A 24469-nucleotide genomic window follows, 5' to 3' on the forward strand; every position below is an offset into this window, starting at 1 on the left:
TTTGTTTAGCATAAATTGTATCTTAATTTTAATCAATCTTTCATCGGCCAATTGCCTGGATTTTATAAATAAGAAGCAAATAGGCTACAGCAGACAATAATCGTGACATGGAGGCGCCAGAGCGATCACTTGCTTTGCTATTGAACATCAAACTAGCCAGAATTTAAAAACAGCCAATATTCAGTGGCGAGTCTTCAATTTAGGCAGTCTGGCCCATTCTGTAAATCTGTGGTAAAGAATCTTGGTGTAGTTTGATAATACATTTTTAAAGAGATTTAATTCTGTGGTAGAATCCGGCCTTTACTGTCTGAGATCAATAGCTCAGGTTAAACCACTCCTGTCTTCTAGTGATTTTAAAAATATAAATTATGTTTTCATCTCTGTAAAACTGGATCACGGTCACAAAATGGTTGTGCTTCTTAACTAAAGATGCATTGAGTTTTAAAAGCTGTCCTGAAAAGGGTGGGAATACTTGTGGGACATATTTTTGCTCTGAAAAACCAGCAATAATAATTTAGTTTGTGTAATTATTTTTATTATAGCTTGATTTAAGTTATGTTTGTTATATTCATTTGTAAATCGTCTGGTGAAATTAGGCATTATGAGGGCTAGGAAACATTCTCTGGAATATTTATTAAATTCAGAATTAAATATAATTTGGCTAAATAATATATAACATTCATCTCTAGCTTTCATTTCTCAAATGCACAAAAATAAATATTATACTCCTGTCGCTCAAATGGGTTTTTCAAAAAAGATTTTCTTTCCTTTGCAAACAGTTTTGTTATATAATCTTGCAAATAAATTTCAGTGGCAGGAAAGTTTGAACACATCTTGATTAGTTTAATCCATGTTTTGATTAATTTCCCCCCTCAGGTTTAAACAAAAAAGAAAGCCGAAATAAGAAACAAATCAAGCAAACTGTTGAATTTACATTCATTCTTGAAAAGACTGACAGGCACAGAAATCTAAAGACTGATGCTAATTTAAACACAAACTATTACATGATATCAGAAGTAAATAACTTAACTTACCGTGAAGTGTGATATTTATTTGGGCAGTTTCTGTGCCCCAGATTGGCGTAGTCTCATTAAGATCTAACAGCTGTTTAAAGGCTGACGTGAAAGAGGAAATGCAAAACCTGCTAAACCTGCAGAACGTTTCAGAGCTCACATGACAAACCTGAAGATGTTCAGCGCCGTCCTGGCACTGATTCCTCATCAGATGAGACACCATATCAGTCACTCACAAGCCTTTAATGATTGCCTAACTGGAAACAAAGTTAAAAAATATATAACTTTGTATAAATCAAGAAGTGTGCATGGAAACAAAGTTGTCTGGTTACATTGCAGTTTTCAACGACAAGCTGTTGCATCTAACAGGAAAATTAGGGGGGAAATGTAACGTACGATGTAATACTGAGTCCCTGAGCTTTACTATGGCAAGCTACACGTTTTCTTTTCTTTCAGAGGGAAATGTGCAGCTTCCTGATAGCAGAAGCTTCAAAAATCTCACAAAACCGGCCGAGGACACATCCAGCTCATAGTTCACCACATCAAACGAAGGAAAAACAACTTATATTTTGAAGTTATAGAGAATATTTGTGTGCATGCTGAACTATTGTAATCTGCTGCATTTAAACATTGTTTTATTGTAATTATAACATCTAAAAATACTTTAATACAGAAAATCTAATGAGAATTATATCACAAGAGAACCTCCGCAGTAAAACATTTGGACAAACTACAGAACTGAGAATGAGATATTCATTATGTTTTATAGTTTAATTAAATAATTTAATTTCTCTGAAATTAATAGAAAGTTCAATAAACATAATTTGTTTGCATTTATTAAATAGAAATTAATGTAAGCCTGTCTTCAGTGCCACTTCTGATCAATGTAAAGTATTAATTTCTCTTTTTTAATCTTAGCACCAATGGATGAAGGCTATCGTTTTTCAGGAAACCATGAAGCAGTTTTCCACACTGATAATAATCATAAGTGTGTGTTGATCATCAGATCTGAGAATGATTAGTGAAGGACACTGAAGACTGGAGTAATGATGATGATGATCACAGGAATAAATCACACTTTACTATATATTCACACAGAGAACAGATGATCTACACTGAAGGAATATTACACTGCTTTACTGGATTATGATCAGATTAATGAGCTTTGGTTAACATAAAAGACTTAACACAATACATTATTTATAATGGTTCCAGACTTTTGACAGAGCACTGTATGATTGTCACATTGATATTGATTACAGCTCACAAGTGTAATGTAATCTGTTTTAATTAGCATTATTCATTTACATTGAAGTGCCACTCTCCTTTATTATAATTTTTTAGAAACTACATCTAAATATAACATTACCTTTACCTTTTATGCTTAAGATACAACTTTTAAATGTTTAAAAAAATCTGCAGGGCACATAATAGTTCATGCCTTTTCTGGCAATCATCCCGAAGCTTGATTTGATTAAAACTGCTGATCAACAGACATGAAAAATCAGAACTCGAACAATAGATAAAAACAATTTAAACTTTATTGTAATCTATGTCACAGTTGTTGTTATTGTCCACAAAAGGATAAAAAGAAAAGGAGAAGTCATGGGACACTAACAGAGTTTCCCAGCCTACAACCGAAGCTTAAAAGAGGACACGAGCTCAGATCAGGCTCGAAGCAATAATCGAGAGAAGAGTTACTGATGAGTAAGTCAGGCTGTGCTGTAGATATCAGAGGAATTCATCACTACAATGATGCGAATGACAGCGGATGTATATCTATGAATACACATGCACGGTTTAATCACTGAGGGCTGTGTTTGCTGAGGGAATAACCATCTCTGCGGAGCGCTCTCCATTTATTAAAGGCTGTAGAATTTGAGACTTCTGTCCATGCCGGTGGAAGCCAGGAACTGAGCATGCTCACCGAAAGCCACGCCGGTCACCAGACCAGAGTGATCTACAGGAGACAACACACACACACACAACTCAGAACACACACACATCTCAAAAGCAACACATTACTAGGGCTGCCACTACAAATCGATAATGGAAATGTGTCTTCCTGCAAAACACTCTTCTTATCTTATAACATTGAGTTTGTGTTTCTTTGTTCTTTAATATTTTAATGTAGGGAGTTAAACCCCTTTTGCCTGGAAACTTTTTTTTTTTTTGCACATAATGTAGGCTAGAGCACAGATATACACTTACGGAAATTAACCATGTTTCTAATACATAGTAAAACCATGTTTTCATTATAATAAAGCCATGTTTTGCTGTATAGATGACCATTTGTATAAAATCACACCAATATCATACAGTTAAAGTATGGCTCTGAAGCAAAACTATGGTTCATTTGTGGTTACCATTGAATAACTACAATAGCCCTGTTATTTATTTATTAATATTTTTGTTTGCTTTGTTCATTGTAAAACTCTGGTTAATTCATGTAAAGGTAGATATATTCACCGTGTGTGTTCACAGCACTCAGCGGACCCGTTGGTTTGAAGGACAGCATTGGACAGGATGTGGAATAGTGTTGTCAATTAAAATAAAGTGCCTTTTTTAAATCCGATTTATCACAATAATCGTTAGTGGCAGCCCTAGACATTACTAAACAAAACTTGGACACACACTAGTGTTGATTTTGTTAATGAAAATCTCTCTTCTTCCCATGATTAAGACGACAACTAGACATCTAGTCAGCTAAAACTTGATCAAACGAAAACAAGAAAAGGTTGACCAAATATGAAAAAATAATAAAATAAATCACATTTGACACAGGACTAAGACTGAAGGCACTTTTACACTGGATACGATTTTGACGTGCGAATAATTATTTTTTGATCAGCTGATGGTGTAATGAGCACTTCCACACCAAACACGAAAACGGCTTCAACCAATCACAATCAAGGAAACAAAGGTGATGAAATGTCCGGTTGATGTCAGAGCTATTCACTCTACATTAGCCATCGTTTCTCATGAGATTACAGCTGTAGGTCGAGTTAAAGCTGTACACCTGCAGCCGAGTTTACAGACAGCAATAACTTAACCTTTTATTAATTGTTGATTTTTTATTCTAAACCTTGTGTCCGCGATTATAGAAAGTGAATGTGTTGCCATCAGTACGCCTGTGGCACTGAAATGTTCACATTGAGACTGAGCTAGAACCAGCTGCTGCGGATCGATTGGTTCCTGAAGTGTGTGTTAGTCTCCTCAGACGCGCTGCTAATGTTACTATTACTCAAAATGTCCCACAGACTTTAGAGAGTAAGTGCAGAAACGGCCATGATAAAGCTTTAGCTCCTGTTCCAGATTAGCAGACTCCCCTTCAGACTCTTCTTTAAGACTGGAGCACCCAAAACCTTCTTCTCGGTTTTTTAAATAAAATGTAAAGCTCGTCTTCACTGAATGATGAAGTGTCCGTGTTTGCTCAGCTGTCGCTGTGAATGTTTTGTAATGTTGAGCTCTGAAACGTCACAAATTCGTGTCGCGGCTGATGTGAAGGGTTTTCACGAAAAATATTCACATGAGAAATATTCGCTTTTTCCGTTCCGCATCCGGTGTGTAAGGGCCTAAGTGAGGAAATGAACACTAACACACTGAGCTATTGTTCTGGACTCACCGGAGAAGTTGAGCACCTCGGACCACTGTTTGCAGATGTAAACTCTGATGTCCGATCCGCCGACGGCCAGATACGTCCCGCTCTGGTCAAACACCAGAGACTTCACCTGTGGAGAACCACACACACACATCAGCCAGGAGCTCAGCATTCAGCTGAAGAACACACTGCGGAGGGGTATACGAGACCTCATAATTGTTGTCCAAAGTGATTGTCTTGAAGTTCTTCAGCTTCCTCAGATCCCACAGCTTCAGGGAACTGTCCTGAGCACCTACAGGTCAAACAACACACTTCAACATCCAGATAACCCATCAGTGTGACTGCACGGACACTGAGCAACTTTCACATGCAGAGATAATGTTCAAATCAACACTGAGCTGACTGGAGCCGTGCAGACTAGGGCTGGAACCAAACAAAGGAAGTCTTGGTCGGCTGAAGTCCGGAAATTTGACTAAAAATTATGTTAGGAAAAAAAAAGTTATATGAATTAGCTGCGCACTGTGCACAGTACTCGGTAGCCTTGCTGTCTGCCTAAATTATTTATAAATAAAGTAGTATATTAAATAGTTTTTGAGCTGAATATTGTGCACTGAAACAAGTCTGACATGATCTGTCGGCTCTACAGCGTTGCATCACAAGAACTTCTGAGGAATATGCAACATAATTTAGACAATTGTTTTATTCATATGTATTATAATAACTCACAGACTGTATTATTTCAGCTCGAGCATGGGACACGAATAGACTATTAAGCTAAACGCAAACGAAAAGGGCACGCACACTTTAATAAAAAAGGAATATTTATGAATCAAGCCAGATCAAGAATAGAAGCGAAATAATGCATAACTGAAAATTAAAGCCTAGGCTCAACACTAATACATACGGTATTGGCACAGCGCATCAGGCTGCAAATAAAACAAAAACAACACTTAAATATTGAAATATTTCATATCAGCAAATCTGATATGCCTATATTGCCTCCTCAAAACAGACGGGGCAACCTTACACAGGCGAGTCAGCGTTACTGTTTTTAGCTGATATGACATGTTTGTCGTCAAGCTGTGATATGAATTTGCATTCAACTTTCCCCCTCCATTTTCAATTTTTTTTCCAATGCTGCCACACTGCCGATGTCTTTGTTGACATGGTAGAAGACGACTGACGAGGAAAAAGCTCACAATTAAATGAATAATACAGTAGAGTAGCCTACTTCAGTCTGGCTAAACCAAAAGAAGTGAAAACAGGGGTGTGTTCTGAAGACAGACTGATAGCTGTGGAACAGGTGATCTGAAAACACATTGGGGCTGTCAAAATTGCTCAAAAATGATGTTCGAATATTCCCTCTAAAACAAACACGTATATTCGAAAATCTGGGTGCGCATTTTGCCAATAACAGGACAAATTAATACAAAGAGACATTACTTGTATAGGTAGCCTATTTAAATGTATACATATTTGACAACGTATTACACAAAAACAGGTAAATTAACTAATGGCCAAGACCGCAGTGCTTTTTCACCTTCGAAATTCGTTTTTTTAAAAACTATTCGAATATATATTTGAATTTAGAATATTCGGTGACAGCCCTAAAACACCCCCACTAGCAATTATAGTACTTTACAGCTGACGAAATCAAAACGGGGCAAAACAGACCAATCAAACGCGACGAATCGAACGGCGGCAAAACCGACGAATCGAACGGCGGCAAAACCGACGAATCGAACATAGAATTTTGTTCGAGCCAGACTGTATCGACTAATAATGGACTGGGAGATTACAGCCCCAGTGCAGTCCGTCACGTGACCTACCAGTGGCCAGATAGTATCCGTTCTCAGAGAAGGCGATGGCCGTCACAGGGCCTGAATGTCCGGGGAAGTTGGCTACATTGGTGCGCTCCTTCAGATCCCAAATCTTGATCTGAGAATCAGCAGTGCCAGTGCCAAAGATCAGGCCGTCAGGATGGAACTGAGCACAGGTCAGAGCTGGAAGAAGGGAAGAGCGGGAAACAATTGAGCTTTTCACATACAAGCATAAACAATAGCATTTAAGATCTGAGCAATGCGTTTTTACGGAGGAAAGAACAGTGAAGATGCGTCAGGTATGAACCTACACAACACCTGAATATATATGGCTAATATCTAAAAGAGGAATACACACCACATCCAGCGGTCTCATCAGTGACTTTAGTCAGGACTCGTCCAGTCTGGACATCAGAGAAGGCCCAATACTACAACACACACACACAAGATGCATTACACTCTGACACACACAATGCTTTCGTTCATTTCACAGGGGAAGTGAAACTGTGAACCACCAAAACAACTTCAAGAGGCGCTCTATTCATAATCATACTGAACTGCTCCTCACTCATCAGCCTGTGTGTGTGTGTGTCTCACCTGGTCCTCAGAGGAGCTCAGCAGATAGTCTCCAGTGGCGTGCAGAGAGAGGCCTGTAACTCCCGCCTCGTGAGCCCTGATGACCTGCACACAGTTCCCTCCGGTGACCGACCACACGCGGATGGTGCTGTCCGGAGACGCCGAGAACACCACCGACTGACGGAGATAAAGCAGAGAGAGGAGTGAGAGAGATCTGAGCAAACCCTGAGCCGGTGCAGGTGTGCCGAGCCGGAGCCTACCTGAGCGGGGTGATAGATGACAGACGAGACCTTTTTGGTGTGTCCTTTGAGGGTGGCCACAATCTGCTCCTCCCGCCGGTCGAACACCACCACGTTCTTATCCGCTCCGCCTGAGGAGAGAGAGCAAGCGCTGAGCGGAGACAAGCCAGAGCCACACTAAAGCAGGTCTCCGTGGTGTATATAATCGTACCGGTGAGGACTTTGTTGGTGTCTGTCGGGCAGAGATCCAGAGAGAGGATTCCTGGTACACTGGCACTGTGAAGACCCTGTGAAGGGGAAAACAAAACGCTGCATGAAGCTTGAAACACTAAGCTTGATGTTGGCATGTTGCTAAGCTGACATGATATTGCAAAAGGCATAAACACGCATAGCTAGGGCTCCAGATGGCCATAAGCCACCAGTACAAAGCAGAGTCACAGAGATTCAACCGATTCATTCAAACAGACGATTCATTCTGTAACGAAGCATTTGACTCTCTTATTGAGTGAGTCATTGAATCATTCACTCAACCAATTCATTTAAAGTATGGATGGACGATATAGGATTTTTGCAGATATACCGATATTTTTCCAACTTATTTTGGCCGATGTCGATATCGATTTTGTTTTCCCTTTGTTTGGAAACAACAACATTGAGATAAAACTTTTTTTTCCATTCTGGTTTCAGATTTCTGAGGTCTCATATCGTTTCCATCAACGATACATATCGTCACATTTCATAACATCTCGATAGATCGTTACACCCCTACACGTCATTAAAACACAATCATGATATTACCGTAGACCTTATATAACCGCACACCCTTGTTGTGGGCCACGTGTCACCGTTAGGACAGCGCTGGGAGATGTGATGGAGAGCGGTGAAGCTGGGAATGGAGGAGTACTCACAGCATGGGACGCTCCTTGGCGATACTTGCTGAGATCTTCTGCTCGGACCAGCTCCTCCGGCACCGTCTTTCCTCTCTGAAGAACAGACACACAATAGAGCTCAAGGACACTCAACACAACCAGTGATAGAGAAGCAGATCACACACACACACACACACCTTCTTTCTCTCGGTGGTCAGGACAGTGGCCTTGTCTTGGAGCTGTAAAGAGAGAAGATCAGGTTGAGATGACTTCTGAACATGTGATCACACCAGTGCTGAACGCTTGTGTTTTACACACACACACACACCTTCTGTATGATCTCCGGAGTCATTCCAACCTGCTCGCTGACCTCCATGGCCTCTCCGCCGGCACCCTAAGGACACACACATTGTAAACACACAGAAACTCAAAGGTCACGGCAACCAGTCAAAATAAAAGTGCGGTCTAACTTGACACAGGAGATGCGTAATAGCGCCCCCTAGCGCCTGACAGTGAAAGGTCCCTCCATGCAAACCGCAGCATTGAGAACTTTGTAAGAGTACGAACAGTTTAATAAGAAGATACTTTATAAAGACAGAACATTACACGTTTACAGACGGCAGCCATCTTGGAAAACAGTCTCAACGAGTCGAGTCACGAACGCTGTGCTAAGAGATGAACTGTGACTGTGAGTCTCATATGGGACGCCTTCTCTTGTAGTTAGTCAACTATATATTTTAATGAACAGATATAATTCATGCATTTCCATGTCATTAGATTTCACAAACTTAATTCCTATCAATCAGCTCACTTAGCACAGCATTCGTGGCTCGAGACTGTTTTCCAAGATGGCTGCCGTCTGTAAACGTAATGTACTGTGTTTATAAAGAATCTTCTTATTAAACTGTGTGTACTCTTATAAAGTTCTCAATGCTTCGGTTTGCATGTAGAGACCCTCATTATGCTGCCGTGTTAGTGTGAGGCTATTTTGAGCTGTTAGTGGTATTAACTAGCCGTTTAATTTCACTTATTCTGTGCCCCATAGACAAGCGCTATAAGCTAATCTGTTTTTAGAGATAAAACTCTTTACATTCGATTTTCATGAAAACGCATCCCAGAGAACGATCTACTCACTGACCATCTGTTAATCACCCCGAGGGGCATTTCTCACCGGAGTTGTCCTTTAACATAATAAATATCTTAATAGGGAAAAAAGCGTTTCTGACGTTCTAACGATTTTATTTGACGTCATAGTTTTTCTTGACAGTGTACATTTGACAGTAGCTTAGTAAGCCTGCAGATGTAATTGATTGTGAAGCGTTGTATTATACCGTGAGTGCTAGGGGTGGGATTGGTCTAGAAACTCATGATTATTGTGGTGCACGCTTCACAATCAACACATCTGCATGCCAGAAGAACCAGGTATGCTTTCATAATGTCCTTTCAAATCAAAGAATAAAGTACATCTTGTGACATCACATCCTGTTTTTGGCTCATTTAGATGTCTTTGGTCCATGTTGTGTTCATAAATGACTCGAACCGCCCCAGAGTTGGTTTGGAAGTGGACCGAGACCCATCTTTTAGCTTGTTTGGTGCACATTCGGGGTCAGATGGCAGTGTTCATGTGTTCAAATGAACCGCACTAACCCAGCAATCGCACCAGAGTTCGTTTTAATCCAACCAAACTTGACAAGTGTGAACGCACCCAGTCGCCCAGAGTGAAGATGTAGTGGCATATGTGAGTGATAAAGATGACGCTTATCGTGATAATTATCGCCATTGACTGATTTTATGCCAATAACTGGTGTGTGAGGTGAGTGGAGACTGACCACAGCTGCAGGCTGAGACGCCGGAGTGGCCTGAGGAGCGATCAATCCAGCCTGAGGTTTGAGCGTCGCCAGAGCTGAAGCAGAACAAACAACACGTGAGTGACGGCACGAGGATCTCACACACACTCTCTCAAACACACACACACACCCTCTCTGGCCGCGTTGACCTCTTTGGTGAGGCGACACACACACACACACACACACACACACACACACACACACACACACACACACACACACACACACACACACACACACACACACACACACACACACACCCCCTCTCTAGGTGCATTGACCTCTTTGGTGAGGTGACACACACACACTCACCCTCTCTTGCTGCAGTGACCTCTTTGGTGAGGCGACACACACACACACACACACACACACACACACACACCCTCTCTAGGTGCATTGACCTCTTTGGTGAGGTGACACACACACACTCACCCTCTCTTGCTGCAGTGACCTCTTTGGTGAGGTGACACACACACACTCACATTCACTCTCTAGCTGCAGTGACCTCTTTGGCGAGGCGACACTCTCTCTCTCTCTCACACACACACACACACACTCACCCTCTCTGGCCGCGGTGACCTCTTTGGTGAGGCGAGCGATGACCCTGCAGGCCGCGTCGTGCTGGTAGAGTGCGTGGGAAAGCTCCTGTCGGGTCGTCTGCAGCTGCTGCCTCAGAGTGAAGCTGTGCAGCATCACTGCATCCTAGAAGAGAGGAGACTCAGCACTGGACACACACACAGAGAACACACGCACATAGACAGACACACACACAGACAGACAGACACACACACACACACACACACACACACACACACACACACACACACAGACACACACACAGACACACACACAGACACACACACAGACACACACACAGACACACACACAGACACACACACGTGGTCAGCCGGGTCAGAACTCACCCACTCGTCCTGCAAAGACTTGAGGATGGCAGGAATGCTAGTGGCCGAGGGAGCCTTCGGTCGGATTGGGTGAGACACTGAAAGAGAGCACATATTGAAATTGAGTGAGTGGCAAATTTATTTATTTATTTATTTAATGCCATATCAGCAGCAATGGCTATATTCATGGCAATCAGCAGTGAGTGGCGGAGTGAGTGAGTGAGTGTGTGGAGTGAGTGTGTGTGTGGAGTGAATGGCGGCGTGAGTGAGTGTGTGTGTGGAGTGAGTGGCGGAGTGAGTGAGTGGCGGAGTGTGTGAGGAGTGAGTGGCGGATTGAGGGTGAGTGTGTGGAGTGGAATGATTATGTGAGCGAGCGTGCGAGGTGGAGCGTGCGTGCGAGGTGGAGCGTGCGAGCGTGCGTGCGAGGTGGAGCGTGCGTGTGAGGTGGAGTGTGCGAGCGTGCGTGTGAGGTGAGGTGGAGTGTGCGAGCGTGCGTGTGAGGTGAGGTGGAGTGTGCGAGCGTGCGTGTGAGGTGAGGTGGAGTGTGCGAGCGTGCGTGTGAGGTGAGGTGGAGTGTGCGAGCGTGCGTGTGAGGTGAGGTGGAGTGTGCGAGCGTGCGTGCGAGGTGAGGTGGAGTGTGCGAGCGTGCGTGCGTGGTGAGGTGGAGTGTGCGAGCGTGCGTGCGTGTGAGGTGGAGTGTGCGAGCGTGCGTGCGTGTGAGGTGGAGTGTGCGAGCGTGCGTGCGTGTGAGGTGGAGTGTGCGAGCGTGCGTGCGTGTGAGGTGGAGTGTGCGAGCGTGCGTGTGAGGTGGAGTGTGCGAGCGTGCGTGTGAGGTGGAGTGTGCGAGCGTGCGTGTGAGGTGGAGTGTGCGAGCGTGCGTGTGAGGTGGAGTGTGCGAGCGTGCGTGTGAGGTGGAGTGTGCGAGCGTGCGTGTGAGGTGGAGTGTGCGAGCGTGCGTGTGAGGTGGAGTGTGCGAGCGTGCGTGTGAGGTGGAGTGTGCGAGCGTGCGTGTGAGGTGGAGTGTGCGAGCGTGCGTGTGAGGTGGAGTGTGCGAGCGTGCGTGTGAGGTGGAGTGTGCGAGCGTGCGTGTGAGGTGGAGTGTGCGAGCGTGCGTGTGAGGTGGAGTGTGCGAGCGTGCGTGTGAGGTGGAGTGTGCGAGCGTGCGTGTGAGGTGGAGTGTGCGAGCGTGCGTGTGAGGTGGAGTGTGCGAGCGTGCGTGTGAGGTGGAGTGTGCGAGCGTGCGTGTGAGGTGGAGTGTGCGAGCGTGCGTGTGAGGTGGAGTGTGCGAGCGTGCGTGTGAGGTGGAGTGTGCGAGCGTGCGTGTGAGGTGGAGTGTGCGAGCGTGCGTGTGAGGTGGAGTGTGCGAGCGTGCGTGTGAGGTGGAGTGTGCGAGCGTGCGTGTGAGGTGGAGTGTGCGAGCGTGCGTGTGAGTTGGAGTGTGCGAGCGTGCGTGTGAGGTGAGTTGGAGTGTGCGAGCGTGCGTGTGAGGTGAGGTGGAGTGTGCGAGCGTGCGTGTGAGGTGAGGTGGAGTGTGCGAGCGTGCGTGTGAGGTGAGGTGGAGTGTGCGAGCGTGCGTGTGAGGTGGAGTGTGCGAGCGTGCGTGTGAGGTGGAGTGTGCGAGCGTGTGTGTGAGGTGGAGTGTGCGAGCGTGCGTGTGAGGTGGAGTGTGCGAGCGTGCGTGTGAGGTGGAGTGTGCGAGCGTGCGTGTGAGGTGGAGTGTGCGAGCGTGCGTGTGAGGTGAGGTGGAGTGTGCGAGCGTGCGTGTGAGGTGGAGTGTGCGAGCGTGCGTGTGAGGTGGAGTGTGCGAGCGTGCGTGTGAGGTGGAGTGTGCGAGCGTGCGTGTGAGGTGAGGTGGAGTGTGCGAGCGTGCGTGTGAGGTGGAGTGTGCGAGCGTGCGTGTGAGGTGGAGTGTGCGAGCGTGCGTGTGAGGTGGAATGTGCGAGCGTGCGCGTGAGGTGGAGTGTGCGAGCGTGCGCGTGAGGTGGAGTGTGCGAGCGTGCGCGTGAGGTGGAGTGTGCGAGCGTGCGTGTGAGGTGGAGTGTGCGAGCGTGCGTGTGAGGTGGAGTGTGCGAGCGTGCGTGTGAGGTGGAGTGTGCGAGCGTGTGTGTGAGTTGGAGTGTGCGAGCGTGTGTGTGAAGTGGAGTGTGCGAGCGTGTGTGTGAGGTGGAGTGTGCGAGCGTGTGTGTGAGGTGGAGTGTGCGAGCGTGTGTGTGAGGTGGAGTGTGCGAGCGTGTGTGAGGTGGAGTGTGTCCCCCCATCCGGGCCACCGTACCCTTGATGTCGATGAGCTGCTCCTCAGACAGCGGCTGGCCGTTGATGGGGTCAGCTCCATTCTCAGCGATATACTTCTCTATCAGACGCCGCTCGAACACTTGGCTGGACACCGGAGACACACAGGGGTGCTCCGGCACCTCGTTAGAGACTGGGCGAGAAGAAGACTCACTTTAGCAATCATTTCAGTCAGTAACACTATTACACACCGTCCTTCTTATGGGGAACTACAACAACAACACATTGTGCATCATAATATGGAACTAACCCTAAAAGAAGGGTCAACTCAAATGGCAAAAAGTGTCCTAATCCCCCTGAATACATGTTAATTCAGCACTTACATTAATCAATGGCACCTTAAAATAAAGTGTAGCGTTTGGATTCATTCAAAGCATCAAATATGATTTCCTTCCGCCACAGGACAAACTAGTCCCACTTTAAATCAAACGAACCTGACACATTACCGAGCTATAAAGTTCCCTCAGGCTTCAGGCACACAGCGACCTTCACATTCCGCATAGTTTGATAATACAGTTTCTCAAAACGCAAAGTTTGCGCTGATACCTGCAACACAACAATGGCTAACAGCGCTAGTCACTCATGCTAACAGAAACAAGCTCACTTACTCGCACAAACCAGAGACATGTCGCTCGAACAGACGCGCTTCGGCTTCTCGGAGAAAGCTAGAGCACTATCAGATCCTCCACGGGACTTATCGATCCACACAGAGTTAGTGATTTATCTTTTATTGATCAAGGTGCTGCATGTCCTGAGACAGAACGGTCAGAACACGTTGAGATGCCGTGCCGCTCAAACCCCGGTGCATGACGGGATACTACTCCGCCAGAGCGGAAGATGAAACCGACGGCCTACCGACAGGGGGCGCGAGCATAGCTCTGATCTTTTTTTTCTTTCTTTTTTTACGGTAATAATGACTCTAATAATAATAATAATAATAATAATAATAATAATAATAATAATAATAATAATAATAATAATAATAATAATGTTCTCTATATATCGGTGGTCCATGGTCAAATTAACCAAGACCGCTCAAACTCCAACTGTCAAAATCCCATAAACCTTCACTGACGGACTGTTCAAATGAGCCAAGACTGCTGAAAGACTGTTGTCATGTATATATATATATATATATATATATATATATATATATATATATATATATATATATATATATATATATATATATATATATATATATATATATATATATATGACAGTTGGTTATATATTATTATATATATTATATATACATATATATGATATTTATAAGACATTTATAGGATACTAACGCCGCTCCAGAACAGAAGATGAAACCGACGGTCTAAAAGCCCTTTGAGTGCCTAGAAAAGCGCTATAAATGTATGGCACAATGGTCATTATTGGAAAACGTCAGATGCTTCTATACCGAAGCATAAACTCACCAACATGTATAAAGCTGTGCTTCTGCAGGCTGTTTCAATATTTTTTGAAGTAAATACTCCATTTATCTATTGAATCAGTGCGAGTGAACTGTCCGAGTGATTCTTTAAAAGATTCATTCGGTCACGAACTTCGGAGGAATCACGTTAAGTATTTATATTTTATTCTTTATTTATGTCTCATTTAGGTTTTAACAGTATCATAAAAGCTTTGTGCATGTTTAGGATTTTATTTGATTCAGTACAATCTTTATAGCGAATGCAAAGGAAATGAGAATTATGCAAATATCCAATTTGGAAACTTGACAGGAATTAATTGGAAATTTGTGGGAAATATATATTAACTGTATGATATCATATAGAAGCATTTATATTATTATTATTATTATTATTATTATTATACACACGTTTGTTTGGCGTTGACGTTTGTCGTGACGTTGTCCGTGACGCACCTTATGCCATGACGTGACATAGGTTGACGTTTTTTTGTTGCATATATCTTCCAATTCATAACTTCTAATTTAGTAAATATGTCAAAAAAAAAATAAAAAAATACTCGATTTATCTATCCACCTTTCCATACGACTCAGTACGAGTGAACTGCATTCAGACCGACTCGCGAACCGATTCTTTATTTCAAAGATTTGTTCATTCACGAACCGGGCAGGTGTTATATTGAGGAATCACGAAAGTATTCCAAGTCTTTTATTCACTATTTTAAAAGCTTTGTACATGTTTAGGATTTCATTTCATTCAGTATAATCCAATTGTTATGTTATAATTTGGAAACTTAACAGCAAATTACGGGAAATTATTGAAAGAATTGGGAAACTATCATATAAACATTTTGTTAGGCCATAAGTGGACTTGTTTTTTTGTTGTTGCATATGGTATGTTTCAATTAATTACTTCTTATTTAGTAAATATGTAAAATAAATATCTTTATTGCACTATTTGTTATGCATGGGTTATTTCAGTGTCACATCCTTCAGAAATCATTTTAATATGCTGGTCAGATACTCAATTATCAATTTTGGAACAAAATAATTGATAAATCCTCATATGGGAACGATTAATGAGTATCATGTGACACTGAAGACTGGAGTAATGATGATAAATTCAGCTTTGATTAAATTAGATCATAAAGTATATTAAAATATAAATCTATTAAGTTAATTTTTCCAACTAGATTTAAGTTTTTTTTCTGGTATAGGCTAACCTGCAACTTTTAGAAAATCCCAGTTTATTCCCATGGAAAATGCACAGAATTCACAGCGTTAATATAAAGAGCAAAGGAATATCGGCCAAAAATAAACCATGAACCAGATTTGTGAAACAGGGACATTTTCTACTTCAGTGGTCAAAATGTCATTTAAATCTCACTGGCTATCTTTAAAATAAAACAAAATGGTGACAATAATGTTTTTTTTTATTGTTGTGGGTGTCATATACTTTTATGATGATTAATAAGCATGATGTTTAAACTGGTTTAAATATAAAATTACTCAAAAATTACACTTAAAATAGTAAATGGTGACCACTGCCAACAATCATAACAAAAGTATGACTCATTACATAAAACACAATACAAAAATCACATGACAATGTTCAGTTGATATGTTTTAACACAGTGTATACTTTCACCCGTGTGGTATGGTTGTGTTGTGATGGCAGAATAAATGATGCTGGTAATAACAAAACAATAACAAAATGAAGAAGTCAAAAACAGAAAAATATATTTATTGATGATACAGACAAAAACACAGTGTTTGTCATTGTGGTGTGCATTATTAACTCTATAGCAGCGATATTCTTCAGTCCCGGTTTAACGGCTGTTTCAGATCGAAGATGCCAGTTCCTCCTTTCACAACCTTTCCTACAACCAGACACGCCGAGGGCGAACGGAGCTCGTCATAAGAGCCTGACAAAACACAAACAACAACAAACAATATTAAATATCATCAGGCCGAGCACAAAAAGAAACAATGTGACATGCAAACATGAGCTTCAGGAAACTGCAACAATAAATAAAAGATTATTTAAGATTATTTCAGTCAAAATTGCTGAAAAATCACAAACTCTGCTTAATTTGACTACTTAACTAGCTTATCACTTTTGACCAATAGGTGGCGCTGTTATCAAATTATGAAAGTGTGGTCAGTGTGAGGTGACAATGACGGTGTCCAGCCTCACAATCAGCTGGCATCATGCCGACACATTCATTGATGCGTTACTCGGTGTATCGAAAAGCTTTTATTAGCACTTTTGGAAATGCCATTATAACTTGTGGACACACGGCGGCGCTGTCGGCATGATCCTGATGATGCATAACGAGTTTTGTAACGATACAGGATTTAAGGCAAAATTCAAAATGGTTGACAACCACAATAGTCAATAAGGGACCAGTTTTATGTTTTTTAAGGAAAGTGTTAAATGTAAATTTTCATATCTCTGGACCAGTAGGTGGCGCTGTCCCTAAATGCTGCATGTAGCCTCAGGTCATGCTTGTGATAACACGTACCAAATTTGGTCTGAAAACACTAAAGTGTTGCTGAGATACAGCCATGCATCCAATTTGGCGCGCTCTTCGTCAAAAACGTTCGGGTATTGGGAAGCTTTTCATTATTTATTTTGCCAGCACGGTCTGAAGATGTTCTGATTTGATCTTGGTGAAAATCGGACGAACCGTGTAGGATGAGTTTGGATTTTTGGCGGGAAAATTGTCATGATGGAAGAATTTGGTTTCTACAGGTGCTGTCATATAATTAGAATATCATCAAAAAGTTGTAACTTGTATATTATATTCCTTCATTACACACAGACTGATATATTTAAATGCTTATTTCTTTTAGTTTTGATGATTATAACTGACAACTAAGGGAAATCCCAAATTCAGTATCTCAGAAAATTAGAATATTGTGAAAAGGTTCAATATTGACGACTCCTGGTGCCGCACACTCTAATCAGCGAATGAACTCAAACACCTGCTGGTCTTTAAATGGCCTCAGTCTCGTTCTGTCGGCGACACTATCATGGGGAAGACTGATGACCTGACAGGTGTCCAAAAGACGACCATTAACACCTTGCACACGGAGGGCGAGACACTAAAGGTCATCGCAAAAGAGGCTGGCTGTTCTCAGAGCTCTGTGTCCAACACATTAATAGAGGCGGAGGGAAGGAAAAGATGTGCTAGAAAAAAGTGTAAACGCAATAGAGATAACCGCACCCTGGAGAGGAGTGTGAAACAAAACCCATTCAGAAATGTGGAGGAGATTCACCAAGAGTGGACTGCAGCTGGAGTCAGCGCTTTAAGAACCGCTGCGCAGACGTATGCAGGACACGGGTTTCTAATTTGGGATTTTCCTTAGTTGTCAGTTATAATCATCAAAATTTAAAGAAATAAAAATTTGAAATATATCCGTCTGTGTGTAATGAATGAATATAATATACAAGTTTCACTTTCTAATTATATGACCAGCACCTGTAGTCCTTTATGGTTCAAAAGTTATTAGCATAAATGTAAGTGGAACTTTGGACAGTTGGTGGCGGTAGAGCGATTGAGTTAGAGACTCCAAAGAGACTTGGTGTGGCTTACGTTCAGACTGTCAGTGAGCCAAATAACTTTCCACCATACGGTTCAATGGGCTGAAACAAAATCAACACAGGAAGAGAGTAGAGCGGCTGTACCTAGCATGGTGGCCTCCTTCAGGAACTTGTAGCTGGTCTCGAAGGTCATCTTCTGTAGCGGTGAGCTGCTGGACCGAATGGCGTAGCGGTTTAGAGGCTTATACCTGCCCTCAAAGCACATATACTCAGCCACGAGAGAGAGATGGCGCGGATCCACCTCGATCCCTGTGAGGAGACACAGCGGTCAGATCTCCACACACACACACACACACACACACACACACACACACACACACACACACACACACACACACACACACACACACACACACACACACACACACACACACACACACACACACACACACACACACACACACACACACACACACACACACACACACACACACGACGGGTCCATCGAGGCCTCATTACCGTAGACGGCGAACACATCTTTGATCTCCTTCTCGATGACCCGCAGTGCAACCTCGATCCCGTAAGTGTCAGCCATCGCGTGGATCTCGTTGGAGTACAGCCGGTTCAAGTCCAGCGTCTGCAACACAACGGATTACATGCCAGTGCTGGAACTAAAGTGCATTAGAGCTAGGGGTGTGCGACTGACTAAAAATCTCGATATTTTCTCGATAACGATAATTAGACGATATTTAGCTGAGTGTGTTATTGTGCTGTGGTCAGCTGACTCCTAAAGTTCTGTGTGCTGGTCAGTTCACAGCACTGACACAAATCATCTTTTCCAAAAAGTTTAAATGCATTTTTACCTTTTATGAGAATTTTTACCTAATTTCTATACAATAGGGCTGTTACCAATCAAATTACATAAGTATCAACAAAATTCATCTTCATAACGGAGAGGAAACAGAAGCTGCATTTACACAGACTGTTTGTGCTGAGAGGTGACAAATAACCTGCAGTTATGAATAAATTATGTTTTGATGTATTAAACACATAACGTTAAATAGTGATATTTGAAATTATTTAAAACATGAAAAGATAGACCGCCAGTAGGCGGCAGCAAGTCACTCTTAATGAGTGAGTCATTGCGTTTCAACCGATTCATTCAAATGACTGATTCAATCAGGAACGAGTCATGTGACTATCTTAATCTATCTTAGTCACCAAATCATTGATTCAACTGATTCGTTTAAAAAGCTGATTCATTCAGTAAGAAAACACCGCGTGTTGCTCAGAAATGCGATGACAGTGCTGTGAATGTTTTGAACTCTTCTGGTTGGCGAAATGGAGTAAAAAACAGGCAATATAGTGTCTAAAATCTAAGTCACTTAACATTAAATTCTTGTTTAGTAAACTTGTATGAAATCAATATCACATTTGTTATCATGCTAATATCTGGATTATTCCTGTGATATTTATTAAAAATATTAAATGATATAACTATAGACTCACATGCAGTGAAAGCGTGCAGCCGCACTAATCTTCAAGACTACACCACTGAATCATTGATTCAAGTGATTCGTTCAAAAAGCTGATTCATTCAAACAAATCATTTGACTATCTTAATCTATCTTAAGTCACTGAATCATTGATTCAACTGATTCGTTTAAAACACTGATTCATTCAGTAAGAAAACACCGCGTGTTGCTCAGAGATGCGATGACAGTGCTGTGAATGTTTTAAACTATTCTCGTTGGTGAAAGATCACTAGTCTAATCTTCAAGACTACATTGCGTAGTGTATGTACTCTCTTGGTGTGTGTGTGTGTAAGGGATTTACTCGCTAATGTCAGATCGCACATTGTTAAAACAACAGTTACGATATATATCGCACACCCGTAATTAGAGCAGCACGTCAGCATGTGGACGGCCAGGACTCACGTCAGCATGGTTGAACATCTCGTGCATGTTGATGCCCTCGGTGTTGAGCACCAGCTCTTTTTTACCCTCTTTCGTGGTGACCTCGTTTAGCAAGCAGCGCGTGATCCCCTTGGTCTCCATGATGACGGCGCTCTGAGCCTGCTTCACCACCACTGACGTCAGGTCAAAGTGCACTTTAGTGACGGGCAGGACCAGGGTCAGCTGAGAAACAAGCACAGGGCATTCTCAACTCAACGCTACAATAAAATAGGGGTGCACCGAATATTCGGCTTCGGCCGAAAGACTTTCATCACTGAAACAATATGGCTGAAATGTTGTGATGACGCAAACAAAAAACCTTCTCGCTTTCACATTTAGGCCTATCTGTAAAAGTTACGGAGTACTGTGAGTTACATCCCGTCATGACTCGTGAGGGAAAAAACATCAGAACTCACTGGTGCGTTTCTCAGCCAGAGGGTTAAAGAAACCGTAGCCTATTTAGTTTCATATTTATGTTTAAATAACAGCCCATAATATAATTTATTATCATTATTATTAGGGATGCACCAAATATTCGGCCACTAAAATTTTTCGCCTGAAAATGGCCCAAAAGTAGCCTAGAAATCTAGACGCACCCTAGCGGAGGTAAATCTAATCTGCCCGCGAGTGTCGGCTAGCAACTCTCAATACACTTCTGAGCTGTAAAAACCAGACTCTGCTCGGGCCAATCACATCGTGTATAGAGTCGGTGGGCGGGGCTTATCATAATGACGGCCGAGTTGTATGTCCGAATATGAGCAGTTATTTTCGCCATCATCACCCGAATGTAGAGCTAGAAGATGAGAAGATCTGTCTCTGTGCACTCATCCCAAAGCACACACTCGTCTCTCAGCGCGCAAACATAAAGTTTCAAATCTTGCATTTAAATGGACGAACTCACTCCAGAAGTATGTCAACATGTCCATCTTGATGAGTATCCAAGCAGACATAGTCTGAATATGCCTTAAGAGGACTTTCTACAGTCGAGAAAGACGAGCATATCCCTGCTTTAGCTCTTAAAGGGGCAGTAGCCTTTACTGCTGTCTGTTTAATGTCAAACTAAAGATAAGGAATCACTCACTGCTCTTGACTGAATGCCTTTAGTAAGGATTAATCTGTCATTTAAATACATTTCATTTGATTACTTTATTCAATTCCTGTACCTTTCTGCAGATCAGTAGGCCTGTGCATTATTATTTAAGGGGTCAAATTTAACATTTAGTTAGAATTTTATTTTATACAATATGCTAAATAAATATTTGCATAATTTTTAATTGATTTATTATTTAAAACTTTTATATTAATTTAGTTATTAATTAGTTAAGTTACACAGTCATAGCCATAAATGCAATGGTATTAATAGTTGGCTTAATTTCTTTCAGTGTTTCGGTTTTCGGCCTTGGTTTCCTCTTTTTCGGTTTTCGGCTTTCGGCCAAGAATTTAGATTTCGGTGCATCCCGGGCGGCGGCAGTGGCTCAGTGGTTCATGTAGATTGTCTACAAACCAGAAGGTTGGTGGTTCAATCCCCGGTTCCACTTGACCAAGTGTCGAGGTGTCCTTGAGCAAGACACCTAACCCCAGCTGCTCCCGACGAGCTGGATGGCGCCTTACATGGCTGACACCGCCGTCGGTGTATGAATGGGTGAATGTGAGGCAAAAATGTAAAGCGCTTTGGATAAAAGCGCTATATAAATGCAGTCCAAATGCAGTCCATCCCTTCTAAAGAGCGTGAGATGTGTAAAGGATGTACACACACCTCGCACCACAGCCCATCTTTGGTGTCGTATGTGTAGTTCTCCACTGCGGAGCTCAACTGAAGTACGGTGTTGACCCTCATGGTCTCCGGTGATGATGCCTGAGGCTCAAGACTTCCCTCAGACCCTTCCTCGGAGATCTTCTGGGACTCCGCCTCTTCCTGTCCATCCTCGGCCACGCCCTCCTGTTCCGGATCCCCGCCCTCCTCGCCCTCCTCGCTCTCATAGTCCACCTGAGGGGTCACACACACACACACACAGAGCTCGCTCATGTACACACTAAAGAGGAATCGTCGGTTTGGGGAATAGGGCGAGTTCTCACACACCTCCTCCTCTTGTTTTTCTTTTCTCCTGGACTCTGTAGCATCAGCATCACCTTCATTCGCCACGTCATCCACAATCACGGTCTCTTCTGCATCCTCCGCGCCCTCGCCCTGTGGAGAAGAGGCACGTCGTGACCCCGTGATGACCCCGTGATGAGCGTCAGCGGCACATGCGTGTAGGGCTGTAATCTCACAGTCGATTGGTCGATTGTTAGTCGATACGTTCTGGCTCGACCAAAATTGTGATTGGTCAATTTTTTGTTGCGTTCATTTCGTCAGTTCTGTCACTAATCAGTTTAGAGGCGTTCGTTTCATCAGTTTAGCGGCGTTCGTTTCATCAGTTTAGCCGCGTTCGTTTCATCAGTTTAGCGGCGTTCGTTTCATCAGTGTAGCCGCGTTCGTTTCATCAGTTTAGCCGCGTTCGTTTCATCAGTTTAGCGGCGTTCGTTTCATCAGTTTAGAGGCGTTCGTTTCATCAGTTTAGCGGCGTTCGTTTCATCAGTTTAGCCGCGTTCGTTTCATCAGTTTAGCGGCGTTCGTTTCATCAGTGTAGCCGCGTTCGTTTCATCAGTTTAGCCGCGTTCGTTTCATCAGTGTAGCCGCGTTCGTTTCATCAGTTTAGCGGCGTTCGTTTCATCAGTTTAGCGGCGTTCGTTTCATCAGTTTAGAGGCGTTCGTTTCATCAGTTTAGCGGCGTTCGTTTCATCAGTTTAGCCGCGTTCGTTTCATCAGTTTAGCGGCGTTCGTTTCATCAGTGTAGCCGCGTTCGTTTCATCAGTTTAGCCGCGTTCGTTTCATCAGTTTAGCGGCGTTCGTTTCATCAGTTTAGCGGCGTTCGTTTCATCAGTTTAGCGGCGTTCGTTTCATCAGTTTAGCGGCGTTCGTTTCATCAGTTTAGCGGCGTTCGTTTCATCAGTGTAGCCGCGTTCGTTTCATCAGTTTAGCCGCGTTCGTTTCATCAGTTTAGCGGCGTTCGTTTCATCAGTTTAGCGGCGTTCGTTTCATCAGTTTAGCCGCGTTCGTTTCATCAGTTTAGCCGCGTTCGTTTCATCAGTTTAGCCGCGTTCGTTTCATCAGTTTAGCGGCGTTCGTTTCATCAGTTTAGAGGCGTTCGTTTCATCAGTTTAGCGGCGTTCGTTTCATCAGTTTAGCGGCGTTCGTTTCATCAGTTTAGCCGCGTTCGTTTCATCAGTTTAGCCGCGTTCGTTTCATCAGTTTAGCCGCGTTCGTTTCATCAGTTTAGCCGCGTTCGTTTCATCAGTTTAGCCGCGTTCGTTTCATCAGTTTAGCCGCGTTCGTTTCATCAGTTTAGAGGCGTTCGTTTCATCAGTGTAGCGGCGTTCGTTTCATCAGTTTAGCCGCGTTCGTTTCATCAGTTTAGCGGCGTTCGTTTCATCAGTGTAGCGGCGTTCGTTTCATCAGTTTAGCCGCGTTCGTTTCATCAGTTTAGCGCGTTCGTTTCATCAGTTTAGCGGCGTTTGTTTCATCAGTTTAGCGGCGTTAGTCATCAGTTTAGCGGCGTTCGTTTCATCAGTTTAGCGGCGTTCGTTTCATCAGTTTAGTGGCGTTCGTTTCATCAGTTTAGCGGCGTTCGTTTCATCAGTTTAGCCGCGTTCGTTTCATCAGTTTAGCCGCGTTCGTTTCATCAGTTTAGCGGCGTTCGTTTCGTCAGTTTAGAGGCGTTCGTTTCATCAGTTTAGAGGCGTTCGTTTCATCAGTTTAGCGGCGTTCGTTTCATCAGTTTAGCCGCGTTCGTTTCATCAGTTTAGAGGCGTTCGTTTCATCAGTGTAGCGGCGTTCGTTTCATCAGTTTAGCCGCGTTCGTTTCATCAGTTTAGCGGCGTTCGTTTCATCAGTGTAGCGGCGTTCGTTTCATCAGTTTAGCCGCGTTCGTTTCATCAGTTTAGCGCGTTCGTTTCATCAGTTTAGCGGCGTTTGTTTCATCAGTTTAGCGGCGTTAGTCATCAGTTTAGCGGCGTTCGTTTCATCAGTTTAGCGGCGTTCGTTTCATCAGTTTAGTGGCGTTCGTTTCATCAGTTTAGCGGCGTTCGTTTCATCAGTTTAGCCGCGTTCGTTTCATCAGTTTAGCCGCGTTCGTTTCATCAGTTTAGCGGCGTTCGTTTCGTCAGTTTAGAGGCGTTCGTTTCATCAGTTTAGAGGCGTTCGTTTCATCAGTTTAGCGGCGTTCGTTTCATCAGTTTAGCCGCGTTCGTTTCATCAGTTTAGCGGCGTTCGTTTCATCAGTGTAGCCGCGTTCGTTTCATCAGTTTAGCCGCGTTCGTTTCATCAGTTTAGCGGCGTTCGTTTCATCAGT

At 43.3% G+C, this 24469-nt stretch overlaps 2 protein-coding genes across 2 annotated transcripts in view; both read right to left on the reverse strand.

The window, feature by feature from the left end:
- Positions 1 to 2536: 2536 nt before the first annotated feature.
- On the reverse strand, positions 2537 to 13974 carry prpf19 (pre-mRNA processing factor 19). Its single transcript, XM_067456766.1, has 16 exons — positions 13765 to 13974; positions 13140 to 13289; positions 10889 to 10965; positions 10526 to 10667; positions 9948 to 10021; positions 8447 to 8512; positions 8316 to 8357; positions 8158 to 8232; positions 7461 to 7536; positions 7271 to 7380; positions 7032 to 7187; positions 6793 to 6862; positions 6444 to 6617; positions 4824 to 4906; positions 4639 to 4744; positions 2537 to 2973 (listed from the first exon to the last, which is right to left on the reverse strand). The coding sequence occupies exons 1-16, from the start codon at positions 13781 to 13783 to the stop codon at positions 2876 to 2878; spliced, it is 1518 nt and encodes a 505-aa protein (XP_067312867.1). The 5' UTR covers positions 13784 to 13974; the 3' UTR covers positions 2537 to 2875.
- A 2328-nt stretch (positions 13975 to 16302) lies between these two features.
- Positions 16303 to 24469, reverse strand: part of polr1a (RNA polymerase I subunit A) — a 38430-nt gene continuing 30263 nt past the window's right edge. Inside the window, exons 29-34 of the mRNA XM_067456768.1 lie at positions 22159 to 22266; positions 21835 to 22065; positions 20061 to 20261; positions 18643 to 18760; positions 18268 to 18432; positions 16303 to 16501 (exon numbers count right to left, since the gene is read on the reverse strand). Coding sequence (XP_067312869.1) covers positions 16395 to 16501; positions 18268 to 18432; positions 18643 to 18760; positions 20061 to 20261; positions 21835 to 22065; positions 22159 to 22266 — 930 coding nt within the window. The 3' untranslated portion in view covers positions 16303 to 16394. The remainder of the gene's footprint in view (positions 16502 to 18267; positions 18433 to 18642; positions 18761 to 20060; positions 20262 to 21834; positions 22066 to 22158; positions 22267 to 24469) is intronic.

The sequence above is a fragment of the Pseudorasbora parva genome, chromosome 11, assembly GCF_024679245.1.
Source record: "Pseudorasbora parva isolate DD20220531a chromosome 11, ASM2467924v1, whole genome shotgun sequence".
NCBI lineage: Eukaryota > Metazoa > Chordata > Actinopteri > Cypriniformes > Gobionidae > Pseudorasbora > Pseudorasbora parva.

What these genes read in the sequence shown, in the direction of transcription:
- prpf19 (XM_067456766.1), bottom strand. An exon ending in CACCAACAAAGTCCTCACCG is followed by an intron (nt 7,381 to 7,460) that starts GTACGATTATAT and finishes CTCTCTCCTCAG; the next exon opens with GCGGAGCGGATAAGAACGTG. An exon ending in CGAGGTGCTCAACTTCTCCG is followed by an intron (nt 2,974 to 4,638) that starts GTGAGTCCAGAA and finishes TGTCTCCTGTAG; the next exon opens with ATCACTCTGGTCTGGTGACC.